Below are 13,965 nucleotides of genomic sequence, written 5' to 3'. Positions count from 1 at the left end.
TGTTTCATGGTTCTCGGTTTAAGTTGCGCAGGGTGTAGCAAAAAATAAATAAAAAATGTATACATAATTAGATGAACTAACCTAGGGTTGGAGTGACTCTCACACTTTGTAAACGACTGAGGTTGGAGAGAGGCTCTTTTTATTCTGCAGGTTTCCTGTCCCTGGGGGCGGATCCTCTCTGTGGTGCTGGCGTGGGGTCTGGAAAATCCAATTACCGGTGAGTGTAATCATCATTTTCCTTTAGAATTAGCTGGTGTAATTTGGAACTCATTGTTCTATCAATGATGACAAGCTGCCCTGGTCCAGGTGGAGAAAACAGACCCACAACCATGAAACTACCACCACCACATTTCACCGATGGGATATGGTTTTTATACTGGAATGCAGTATTTTCCCTTCTCCAAACATTCTCACGCTGCTCATTTGAACCAAAAAGTTTTGTTATGGTCTAATCCGTCTACAAAACACTATTCAAATAGCCTTCTGGCTTGTGCAGGTGATCTTTAGAAACATGGAGGCAGTTTTGTGGGTTCCAATTTCTGTGGGGTAGAAATAATACAGAGAAATAAAAGGGGGGGTGACTATGTTAAATAAATGTCCAAAATAGAGGCAAAATGGATATTCAACATGGACACCCTAATGCCTAATGGTTTAAATGCAGAAATAGAGCTGTTCGCTTTTGAATGATGATTGGTAATGGATCTGTGTAGGAATGGCATGGAAGGGGTTAATATTTTGAGTTGGAAATGAGCGCATAAATAGAGAGAGCATGAGTAGCCATGTAACACTCCCTGATGAAGAACAGCGTCTGTTCGAAACGCGTTGGAGAAGAGATACCTGGCACCTGTGGTCATTGACGACCGCGGTAGTGACGTCACTCGTTGCTCCTAGTGAGCGCTAAATTTTGCCCAACCTCTACCTGCTTCAGCATCACGCCACCGGCCTGGGCGCGGAGCAGCACGCCAAACTATTCGATACCTGGACTGACTTATTCCCCGGACTCCAGCATCGATGACTCGGCGAATAACATTCACCTAATCGACAATCCCTGATTTCAGGAAGGCGAACCACCTCACCAAGCATCGGAGCACAAGCAGAAGTATCAGCGCACAAACAGGAGTCTACATTTCAGGTACACTGGTGAAGCCAGACAGATACTTGCGTATTGGTGTATACTCATGTGCTGAATGGAACTAACATACGATACTCTTGTACTAATTTAAACACGTCCACAGTCCCAGAGCGCAGTATCATAATATTTATTACATGGTAATAGATCCTAACCAAATCATTAATTATGTGTGTTACCTACAGATGGTTCCAGAAATCTTATATTGAAATGTCACAGTTCTCTAAGAGGTTATACAGAGGATAACAAAGGTGTGCCAGAAGAATCTCAGGTACCCATTAAGATTACATTTTTCTCATACTTTTTATTTTTATTAGAGGGAATATGTCACCAAAAAATGACTGAACTTCCAGTGCTCTAAATATCTAGATATAAAACAACTGGGCACAGCAGCAACGGGGAGACCATTAAACTGGCAAGGATCCCAAACCCTATCTGACTTCTGGGACGAGGAGCAGGGAAAATATTAAACTTTTCAGGACATCAGATTGAAAACAGGAGTGACAGATTCCTCCTTCTTGTCATATTATGGTATCATCAGCTCACTTGTTCTAAGGAAATCCCACAGAACGACTTTGATCTGATGATCGGACAGAAAGATGCGAATGTCACTCTTGCATCTATATATAAAGATATAAGAAGTAAGACATCGGTGAAACAGTTTTTCATAATTGGAAGAAGGAAAAACCGGAATTAAATACTCCACTAGAGGTATTGGAGGGATGGAAAAGGGTATCTCAGTTCCGTATAATTCATAGAGCCATCTATGGCTTTTATACCAGGAAAGATAAAACAGACAAATTGTCCAGGTGTCCGAAATGTCACTTAGAAAACACTAACCTCTTTCTTGGCCTTTGGCAATGCCCTAAGGTAAAGGAAATTTGGGGAAAATTGCGTAGTTTACTGCTAGACAAAACGCATATACAACTTTTAGAATCACCGATGCAGTGTATATTCCAAAATAACGCACCCCACTAACATGTTCCGACGATAGCGCATCTCTTTCTATTGGCAGCGAAGAGTTGTCTATTGTAGCATTGGTTGAAGCCCACAACCCTCTGAAGTGATTGTTCAGTTAAAGAAATGTATAAGGCTGGAACTAGTGGAGGTAGAAAGTAAAAAAACAAAAATGACATACGCATTTAAAAAAAAATGGCAGACTTTTATTGAAAGTTTCTCAACAGATGAAGAAATACAAATGATAGTAGCACCTTTACAATTGACAACATGGTGCCTCTTAGGGAAACATACTAATAGATTAGGCAGAACTTCAGATGGATAAATAGATCACAAAATCCTAAGGACAGACAGGAGTGTAGAAAAATATACTATATCAGTAAAGGAAAACCATGGGTCAGCTGAAATAAATAAGAGGATCAATGGAGACTTAAACCAAAACAAGATAACAAGGTATTAATAGAAAAAAGGTAGATTGTGCAGAGCGATGGGGTGAAAGGGAGGGAGGAAAGGTGGGGAACAGAAAAATCCTGTTTGATAAGGTACACTGCCCGTCCAAAAAAAAAGTCGCCACCAAAAATATTTTGTTGGCCTTTTAGCTTTGATTACGGCACGCATTCGCTGTGGCATTGTTTCGAGCTTCTGCAATGTCACAAGATTTATTTCCATCCAGTGTTGCATTAATTTTTCACCAAGATCTTGCATTGATGATGGTAGAGTCTGACTGCTGCGCAAAGCCTTCTCCAGCACATCCCAAAGATTCTCAATGGGGTTAAGGTCTGGACTCTGTGGTGGCCAATCCATGTGTGAAAATGATGTCTCATGCTCCCTGAACCACTCTTTCACAATTTGAGCCTGATGAATCCTGGCATTGTCATCTTGGAATATGCCTGTGCCATCAGGGACAAAAAAATCCATTGATGGAATAACCTGGTCATTCAGTATGTTCAGGTAGTCGGCTGACCTGACCAACTGCAGCAACCCCAGATCATAGCACTGACCCCACAGGCTTGTACAGTAGGCACTAGGCATGATGGTTGCATCACTTCATCTGCCTCTCTTCTTACCCTGATGCGCCCATCACTCTGGAACAGGGTAAATCTGAACTCATCAGACCACATGACCTTCTTCCATTGCTCCAGAGTCCAATCTTTATGCTCCCTAGCAAATTAAAGCCTTTTTTTCTGGTTTGCTTCACTGATTAGTGGTTTTCTTACGGCTACACAGCTGATGGGTCCCCACTATCCTTCCAGTTTTTAATAATGCGTTGGACAGTTCTTAACCCAATTTTAGTAGTTTCTGCAATCTCCTTAGATGTTTTCTCTGCTTGATGCATGCCAATGATTTGACCCTTCTCAAACAGACTACGAGATGTCTTTCGACATGGTTGTTTAAGAAATGAGATGCAACTCATTGCACCAGTTGGGGTTAAATATCCAATAGGAGGCTCATAACTATTTGGTTAGTTAAATCCAGGTGGCGACTTTTTTTTTGGACAGGCATTGTATAAGGCTTTTTATTGACTGTAAGTGTAAGCATTATATCTAAATTTATGTGTGCACAATCAACAAATCATGTATACATTCAATTTGCCTTAATGAAAAAAATAATAATAATACATAAATAACAAAAAATATAAACATTATGGGTATCACCGTGACCGAAAACGCCCGTACTATTAAAATAAAAAATATTATTTTTCCAATACAGGGAATGAAAAAAGGGTCAAAATGCCCAATTTGCAATTTTTTCATTGCTTCTCTTACCCCAATTTTTTTTTATAAAATGTGATCAAAAAGTCACACACACTCCAAAATAGTATCAATAAAAACTGAGCCCCCACACAGCTCAGTAGATATAACTATAAAAAAGTTATGGAGGTCAGAATATGGTGATTTTTTTTCTCAAAGTTTACATTTCGTTTTTACACACTTTTTAGACATAAAAACCTAAACATATGTAGTATCGTTTTAATTGTGTAAAGAAAAATCAAGTTTTAGGGCGAGCACTCAACACTAGCACCAATAGAATAGGGATAAAATATTTATTAAATCACAATTTGGAACACGTGTACATTTCAATAAAATAAAGGGTCGTGACAGTGACTAGTCAAGAAACTTGGATACTGTGTGGAATCTAACACTTGTGGTGGAGCAGCTAATAAGTATTCAGCCAGCACAATAGAATGTAGCCAAGGGCATATATCCCATGTGCAGATGATTTGATCAATCAATAGTGCCGGCTTGTATCCGCGGCTCTAATGTTAATAACGTAGCAGCAACTAAACGCAACAATTGTTCCTATGGTGTGAATACAGGCTACAATGTCCTTCAATTGCGATAGTAGATAATGATAGCTGATATATGCGGCTCCAATGATGATGACGTGATGGAGCGGCTAAGTTCAACAATTGCCGCTAGTGATTAAACACAAGTTTCACTGTCCTTTAACAGTAATAGTACGGTCTAGTAGCCGTACACATTCAATAGTGTGCCTGATCGCATACAAACTGCAACTGTAACGTTCCTACCTTCCTCTTTGATCAATAACGAGGACGTCTCTGTGGACGTGTGCGGTGGGTAAGCTATAGGTGGATCGTTCCGGCGTCTGGATAGTGACTGCTGTAATTCGCTGTCTCCAGATATCGCGGGATTACGGAAGCAGTAGGTGTCCTGGATAGCCCAAAGCACTGTTCGGCAAATAATATGTTTGGCGTCCTAGAAATCCATATTGCTCCGATTTAAATTGATGTTTGCATGGCCATGCATAGGATGCGGAGGTACTTCTGTTACAGGTGTGCGGCCCAGACGCGTTTCGGGAACTCCTTCCCTTCGTCAGTGGTACTGCAACACCTGTCATACTCCGCCTTTTATATCTTCAACTTGCCTGAAATCCTGAATCACTTGATTACCTTTCAGCTGAAATAAATCTCCTGCGTTTCTTCATGCGTTTTCAGTGCGGTTTTTTTGTAAACTTGTATGCGTTTTTTCATACTATACATTGTTCATGACATTCTACATGTCCTACAGAAATCCAATTTGTAGTTTCATATTGCTCAAGAGTAATATACTCATTATACTGCATAAATGGCACAAATTGATATTATCTTACTTCATAATTAAACGCACTGGATATAATCTTACTTATGCACTATCCTATATGATGCACAATGCAAATAAATAAAGAAATAAAAAACTATAATCATACAAAATATATATACATATACACTATGTGTACACATATATACGTATATGCATATCACACGTATTAAAATCCAATAAAACTACCAAAATACAAAGCAATGTGTAATCCATATTTTAAATATTTTAAATATTGTAAGTGGTGCAACATCTTGATAGATAGATTGAATAAAACGACTTATAAAAATATAAAATGTATAAAAAATAAATATACATAAAAAAGGTTGAGAGAGAGATCCAAGGGCTGTTTTATAAAAAGGCGCTCATTCAGGTAGATTTCAGATGTACAGATATTGATGGTTGGACTGTACCTCATTATCTAGATGTGTATGAGACTGGGGGCCCACACCCGAGTCCGCGACACAGTGTCGATAAACGACCAAACTGAGTCGCAAGAGTCAGAACGGGGGCACCCAGTCTACAAGAATCCAAAGATCTCCAAGTCAGCATTCAAACCAACTGGCAACAGAGATCCAAACTGGTATATGTGTTTGGATTCTATCCTGGACATTTGTTTGATGTAATCTCCCCCACGCCAGTGTTTGACCACCTTCTCCAGTGCCGTGAATACCAGGCCGGAGGGATCTTTGTTGTGTATATCTTTATAGTGCTTTGATAGACAATGCTTATCATAGCCTTTCCTTATGTTAGCTATATGCTCAGCCAGTCTGGTTTTCAAGGGGCGTTTTGTTCTCCCTATATATTGTCTCCTACAGGGGCACTGGATAAGGTAGACAACTCCTGGCGTGTTGCAAGTTAGGCAGTCCTTAATCTCCCACATAAATTTATTTTGTGATGAGGAGATATTGGTGGTTTTTCTAGGTGTGGGGTTGACCTTACACGCCATACACTTCCCACACTTAAAAAAGCCTTTTAAATTCATCCAGGAGCCCAGAATTGTATTCTCCTTTTTCGTTATTTTGGATGTTTTAATTGATGGGGCTATTTTTAGGCCTAAATTGGGTGCCTTAGTGAATATTAATGCCGGGGTAGTTGATAATAGATGTCCTATCTTTTTATCACTAAGCAGATGATGCCAGTGGGTTTTAATGATTTTCTGTAGTCGTTTGTGACTATTGTTAAATGGGAGAATAATTTTAGATAATGAGGTACAGTCCAACCATCAATATCTGTACATCTGAAATCTACCTGAATGAGCGCCTTTTTATAAAACAGCCCTTGGATCTCTCTCTCAACCTTTTTTATGTATATTTATTTTTTATACATTTTATATTTTTATAAGTCGTTTTATTCAATCTATCTATCAAGATGTTGCACCACTTACAATATTTAAAATATTTAAAATATGGATTACACATTGCTTTGTATTTTGGTAGTTTTATTGGATTTTAATACGTGTGATATGCATATACGTATATATGTGTACACATAGTGTATATGTATATATATTTTGTATGATTATAGTTTTTTATTTCTTTATTTATTTGCATTGTGCATCATATAGGATAGTGCATAAGTAAGATTATATCCAGTGCGTTTAATTATGAAGTAAGATAATATCAATTTGTGCCATTTATGCAGTATAATGAGTATATTACTCTTGAGCAATATGAAACTACAAATTGGATTTCTGTAGGACATGTAGAATGTCATGAACAATGTATAGTATGAAAAAACGCATACAAGTTTACAAAAAAACCGCACTGAAAACGCATGAAGAAACGCAGGAGATTTATTTCAGCTGAAAGGTAATCAAGTGATTCAGGATTTCAGGCAAGTTGAAGATATAAAAGGCGGAGTATGACAGGTGTTGCAGTACCACTGACGAAGGGAAGGAGTTCCCGAAACGCGTCTGGGCCGCACACCTGTAACAGAAGTACCTCCGCATCCTATGCATGGCCATGCAAACATCAATTTAAATCGGAGGAATATGGATTTCTAGGACGCCAAACATATTATTTGCCGAACAGTGCTTTGGGCTATCCAGGACACCTACTGCTTCCGTAATCCCGCGATATCTGGAGACAGCGAATTACAGCAGTCACTATCCAGACGCCGGAACGATCCACCTATAGCTTACCCACCGCACACGTCCACAGAGACGTCCTCGTTATTGATCAAAGAGGAAGGTAGGAACGTTACAGTTGCAGTTTGTATGCGATCAGGCACACTATTGAATGTGTACGGCTACTAGACCGTACTATTACTGTTAAAGGACAGTGAAACTTGTGTTTAATCACTAGCGGCAATTGTTGAACTTAGCCGCTCCATCACGTCATCATCATTGGAGCCGCATATATCAGCTATCATTATCTACTATCGCAATTGAAGGACATTGTAGCCTGTATTCACACCATAGGAACAATTGTTGCGTTTAGTTGCTGCTACGTTATTAACATTGGAGCCGCGGATACAAGCCGGCACTATTGATTGATCAAATCATCTGCACATGGGATATATGCCCTTGGCTACATTCTATTGTGCTGGCTGAATACTTATTAGCTGCTCCACCACAAGTGTTAGATTCCACACAGTATCCAAGTTTCTTGACTAGTCACTGTCACGACTCTTATCCCTATATGTGGTATTTTGTATGTATTTTATCCCTTTATTTTATTGAAATGTACACGTGTTCCAAATTGTGATTTAATAAATATTTTATCCCTATTCTATTGGTGCTAGTGTTGAGTGCTCGCCCTAAAACTTGATTTTTCTTTACACACGTCATTAGAGGAGGGGTGTTCCTCTAGTCTGGGCTAGCAGCACCTTCATCCAGAACCCCGCCTGAGGTGAGCCACCATCTTTGAGTTTTTGATTCCATCGTTTTAATTGTACTGACCCAGAGAATGAAGGGCACAGGTCAGTTTTGCCACAAATGGAATGCCGTGGGACCAAAACCCGTAAAACGGTGGAGGAAATGTATTTTTTTCCCATTCCACCCCATTTGGAATTTAAAAAAATAATAAAATCTTGCAGTTTTTGCATTGGCCTCTAAGCCTAATAATAAACTCCCCTTCTTGGTCTGTACAGATCACATTTCAGCAGTCATATGATTATCATCACAGGCAGGATTGCAATGAAAGATAAACTACATATAGATAACACAGGATCCATCGTTCACAGTAGGCGATGGTCACGTCTCATCTATTTCTTTCTTATACAATGACCTTTGCACAGGTCACCGAGCATGTCTAAAAAAATCTCCCATAGAAGGCAATGAGGTCCCCTCCAGACTATTGTATCTATGGCCCATGAGGCTACTGTAAAGCATATCTCTAATAAAGGAAAGATGGCAGCCCCATAATCCTGTTCAGGAACAGAATAAAAAATCTACAATCGTAAAATAAAAACAGATAAGCTCCACTCATTTCCCTTCAGAAAAAACAAATCATAACGATTCCTCAGTATATAGGAAATTTAGATCTAGTCCCATCAGCCCAGGGGTGCTAGGAATGGGACACTTAGCATTTGATTAATTAGAAAGGAATCTCCTAAATAGCTACATGACATGTGGCTGACCTGGAGTGGACAGTTCCATACCTTTCATTGTGTTATTCCTTTTGCAATTAGATTTCTGATATGGCTGACGTGAAGGTTGTAGTTATATCAACGATTGGTGAGAAGGACTTGAGCATAAAGCGCTGTAAAGAGGAGGAGATTCCTACGGCTATCAGTCCAGGTGAGTGGTAACCACAAAGTATTCAAATTCTTCCTAGTATTTAAAGAGGACCTGTCACTACAGGCAGCATGTTATAGCGCTGGATGAGCTGAGCAGATTGATGTATAGTTTTGTGGGAAAAGTTTTCAGTAAAACTTGTCATTTTTTTGAATTCCCCCCCCCACAAAACTATATATCAATCTGTACATCTTCTGCTCGGTTACATACTGCCTGCAGATTGCATTGTATTTTGTGGTGACAGGTCATTTTTTTTATTTAGTCTTGAGACTGGCTCAGTGGTTAGCATTGGTGCCTTGTAGCGCTGGGGTTCTCAGTTCAGATCTGACCAAGGACAACATCTGCATGGAGTTTGTATGTTCTTCTCGTGTTTGTGTGGGTTTCCTCCCGGTACTCCGGTTTCCTCCCACACTCCAAAGACACGTTAATAGGAAACTTAGATTGTGAGCTCCATTGGAGACAGGAAGTGATCATAATGTCTGTAAAGCGCTGTGGAATATATCAGAGCTATACAGTTGTGTTCAAAATATTACAGTCAGACATCACTAACCTGGTCAATCACTGTTTTTGGTGGAAATGATATTTCTACATGGCAAATAATTTACTAGCAGGTGTAGTAGAGTAATCCAACAGTCATCAGTAATTGAAAGGGGCATGTTCAAAATAACAGCAGTGTGGAGTTCAATGAGTGAGGTCATTCGTTCTTTGAAAAACAGGTGGCAATTATTGCCCTTATTTAAGGAAGGAACAATCAAATAGCTACAAGCTAATATCCTCTCTTGTCCCAGATATTAAAATATTACTTTTAATAAAATGGTTAAAATAGTATAAAAAACTATTAAACTATTACAATACTATAAGTGAGCAACATTTTTGTGGGTTAAAACTAGCTGATCCTCATTATTGTGCCATATATCTGTGTGATTGTACAACGTTGTTTATACTACCAGCAAGTAGCCGCCCTACTTGCTGGTAGACAGGTAATTTACATATTATAAAAGTACGTTTTTAGCAGAATCTACTGAACGAAAATGATCACATTATGTATGGATAAATCGCAGTATAGGGATTATAAGTACACAAAAGAAAAAAAAAAAAAAACTGTTTAGTGGGGTGACAGAAGCCCTTTAAGATTTTTTCCTCTCCGGTAAGTAATACCAGGTTTGACGGTCAACACCTCCCTGAGATCATTGTCAGCTCGTAAAACATGCCAATGTTTTAGAAGCATTTGAAAAATCCTATGGTTTTGTGCATCAAAGGTGCCAATGCAGCTAATGTTCGACGGAGTCTTAGTGTTCGCTTTGTATGTATTGCAGAGGAGGTCCCCACGGTTTGTCGACTTGGCCCTATGAAATTTTTTTGGGGTATCCCCTTTCAGAAAAGCGTTGAAGTAATGTATTGCTTTCCTGAAGGAACCCAGAATCATCCAAACTGTTTTTTTCGAGCCAGTATATACTGTCCAATGGTTATACCCTTTCTCAGAGATAGCGGGTGGTGACTCTGCCAATGAAGCTGGTTATTGGTGGGGGTGGGTTTACGATATATCTCTGTTCTGATGCGTTGGAGTATGCTCATGTATTTCGGAAGTAAATTTCATTCCTATGTCGTTAGTGTTTAGAGCCATCACAAATTCCTGAAATAGTGCTGTGGTGCCATCCCATAAAATCAAAACATCATCTATAAAACGGCCCCAAAATAAAATGTGCTCAGTGCATATTCCAAAGTGTTCCGTGAAAACAATAGTGTTTTTCCACCACCCTAAAAAAAGATTTGCATAATTTGGTGCACATTTACTACCCATTGCGGTACCATTTAACTGTAAATAAAATTGCCCATTGAATAGAAAATAATTACGTGTCAAAAGATAACGTAAAAGTGTGAGTATTAGCTTATTGTGAGCGTGAAATTGCGTGCTTTTGGTGAAAAGAAATGAAGCCACTGCCTTTATACCTACCGGTAACTCATGCTTGATGCTGGTATATAGGGCCTCAATATCCGAACTGGCAAGTTGCGTCTGTTCTGTGACCTCAATCTCCTGCTATTTTCAGTTAGGCTATTATTGCCAGACACTATTGGTCGCCCAGGAATGGGTAGCCTTTGTTTGTGGTTCTTGGGGATCGCATAAATTGTTGCAATAGTGGGATGTGCTTTGAGCAGAAATTATTTAAGAAAGGAAGGCAGCAAATGTTGTACATGCTGGTTACAGTGCATTTCTTTCTGAAATTCTCAGGAAAATGGGTCGTTCTAGACATTGTTCAGAAGAACAGCGTACCTTGATTAAAAATTTGATTGGAGAGGGGAAAACATATAAAGAAGTGCAGAAAATTATAGGCTGCTCAGCTAAAATGATCGCAAAAGCTTTAAAATGGCAACCAAAACCTGAAGGACGTGGAAGAAAGCAAAAAACTACCATTCAAATGGATAGAAGAATAGCCAAAATGGCAAGGACTCAGCTCCAGGAAGATCAAAGAAGGTCTAAAGTTACCTGTGAGTACTGCTACAATTAGAAGACGCCTACGTGAAGCCAAGCTATCTGCAAGAAGCCCCCGTAAAGTCCCACTGTTGAAAAAAAGACATGTGCTGAAGAGGTTACAATTTGCCAAAGAGCACATTGACTGGCCTAAAGAGAAATGACGCAACATTTTGTGGACTGATGAAAGTAAGATTGTTCTTTTTGGGTCTAGTGGTCGGAGACAGTTTGTCAAGCCACAGTACACTGAAGACAGTGAAGCATGGTGGCTCAAGCATCATGATATGGGGATGTTTCTCATACTAAGGTGTTGGGCCTATTTATCGCATACCAGGGATCATGGATCAGTTTGAATACATCAGAATACTTGAAGAGGTCATGCTGCCTTCTGCTGAAGAGGAAATGCCCTTGAAATGGGTGTTCCAACAAGACAACGGCCCCAAACACACCAGTAAACGTACAACATCTTGGTTCCAGACCAACAAGATTGAGGTTATGGAGTGGCCAGCCCAATCCCCGGATCTTAATTCAATAGAAAACTTGTGGGGTGACATAAAAAATGCCGTTTCTGAGGCAAAACCAAGAAATAGAGAAGAATTGTGGAATGTAGTCCAATCATCCTGGGCTGGAATACCTGTTTACGGGGGCCAGACGTTGGTTGACTCCATGCAGCACAGATGTACAGCAGTTCTCAGAAACAGTGGTTATACAACTAAATATTGGTTAAGTGATTCAAAGGAAAGCAAAATCTTCAAACATTTTTCAGTTTATATAGTGAATGTTTGAGTTTGTAAAGAAGAATACAATATTTTTTTGAACAGTCTAATATTCACTTTTCTTCATTTTTTTTAGAGGAACAACACAAATTTGATATATTTTTCTTCATGTTTTGATTTGGATGTGTAGTGTTCCCAATGGATTTGTGTGTATGGAAATAAAAGCTATTAGAAGGATTTTGAGCTTGATTCACTTTTTTTTAAACACACTGCTATTATTTTGAACACAGCTGTATAAGTGAGTGAAAGACCCTCCAGCTGGTATGTTCCAGGGGATGTTCCAGTTGTAAAAGTAGAAGCTGACCCTCTTACCTCATTAGAAAATTGTCACCCTCGAAGCTCTATAAACCAATAAAGTGAAAAAGGGCAACATGTCTGACCCCGGGAAAGCACCAAAAAGGAGTCAGACTTCTAGCTGTTCTTCAGTACCATTCTGAATATTTTAAGGTACATTGGGTTAATATAGAAGCAGAACATTTCTCCCAGCACACTTACCATGACCCATGTGAAACATTATCAAATGCCTTTTCCTGCTTATGACTGACCTATGCAGCGGACACTTGGACTCATACTGCACTGTGTACGCAATGTGGGAAAGGTTATGTCCAGTTGAATTATCCTTCTGATAATAGCTTTTAGCTGGTTGGCCTGTACCAGGGTCAGGATCTTTTAGTCAAAATTCAAGAGAGGAATTGCTAGTAGTGTTTATACGAACGCTTGTTAGCGATTATCTGCCGGTGTAAAGGTGCTGCTGATTACGCGATGAAAGAGCGGAACGCTTGTTAATCAAGTAATATGATCGTTTGTGCTGCCACTAAAATAATTGTTTTCTGGCAGCAGATCGCGCTGTCTGAACACGCACTGCTGCCGGCAAACAATGGTTCTGTATGGTGGTGATGGCATTAGAGATTGCTCCTTCCCATACTGGCGAGCAGATGATTGTCAGGAAGGAACGCTTTCTTCCCAACAATCACCTGCTAAATTTTTCAGTGTAAAGGGGCCTTTAGGTATCACTACTTTTTGGTGGATCCTCATCTTTTGGAAACTCAAGCAGGCTCTTTTCTGTGAATCAGTCAAGCAGTTTGTTGGATTTCTGGGAGGTCTGTGAACTCTGGTCTGGACACAGCTTCCTCCATGCCTTAATATAGTAGATGGGCAGGCACCTACACAGCAATATCAAAAGAACTAGAAAGCCATTATTATGTAGGAATGCACATGTTAGAGTAGTTCCCCTTTAAATCTGTAGATAAATAGTACAGCCCTTCTTTTGTCTGGTGTTCGGAACTTATAGAGATATACAGTGATCACCATAGTTCAGAGAGAAACCAGACACAAATATGGTTGGATCTAAGATCAATAAGCTTATGTGGCTAATTGTTTGCAAAAAATTTATTTTATGAAAACATTATACAAAAATTAGGCAATCATCATACACATCATTTTGTAACAGCTTTCTTTGCCAGTCATGTTTAAACAGTTATTTGAAATATTCACAAATTTCATCTACATATGAAAATTTTTGTTATGTATGAATACACTTATTACATTGAATAAGCTGGAGGTCAGCCTCGTATATGCTTATCTGCTACCCATTAGCCCCTCCACTAGAAACTGGTAGAGACTGGCATATTCTGGCCTAATCTACTCTTTTGCTGGGAAAGATGGACATAAGTGACCTTCTCTGTTACAGATACAATGAACATGAATAGCCTGGTGCATCAGGGACAACCTTTTTGGCCTGGATTACTATTGCAACATTTAAGTTGCATAAACTTGGTTTTCCACATGGGCAAACA

General features: G+C 39.4%; 1 protein-coding gene across 3 annotated transcripts in view; it reads left to right on the top strand.

Annotated features, from left to right (window-relative positions):
- Positions 1–13,965, top strand: part of LOC121006089 (oocyte zinc finger protein XlCOF8.4-like) — a 41,910-nt gene that overhangs the window by 13,793 nt on the left and 14,152 nt on the right. For all 3 annotated transcript variants that reach the window (XM_040439004.1, XM_040439005.1, XM_040439006.1), the window contains exons 5-6: positions 1,315–1,400; positions 8,818–8,926. In XM_040439004.1, the coding sequence (XP_040294938.1) occupies positions 1,315–1,400; positions 8,818–8,926 (195 nt within the window). The remainder of the gene's footprint in view (positions 1–1,314; positions 1,401–8,817; positions 8,927–13,965) is intronic.

Source organism: Bufo bufo, chromosome 6 (assembly GCF_905171765.1).
Source record: "Bufo bufo chromosome 6, aBufBuf1.1, whole genome shotgun sequence".
NCBI classification, from domain to species: Eukaryota; Metazoa; Chordata; class Amphibia; order Anura; family Bufonidae; genus Bufo; species Bufo bufo.
Note: the sequence above shows the minus strand (reverse complement) of the source record. Positions and strands in the feature narration are given on the sequence as shown.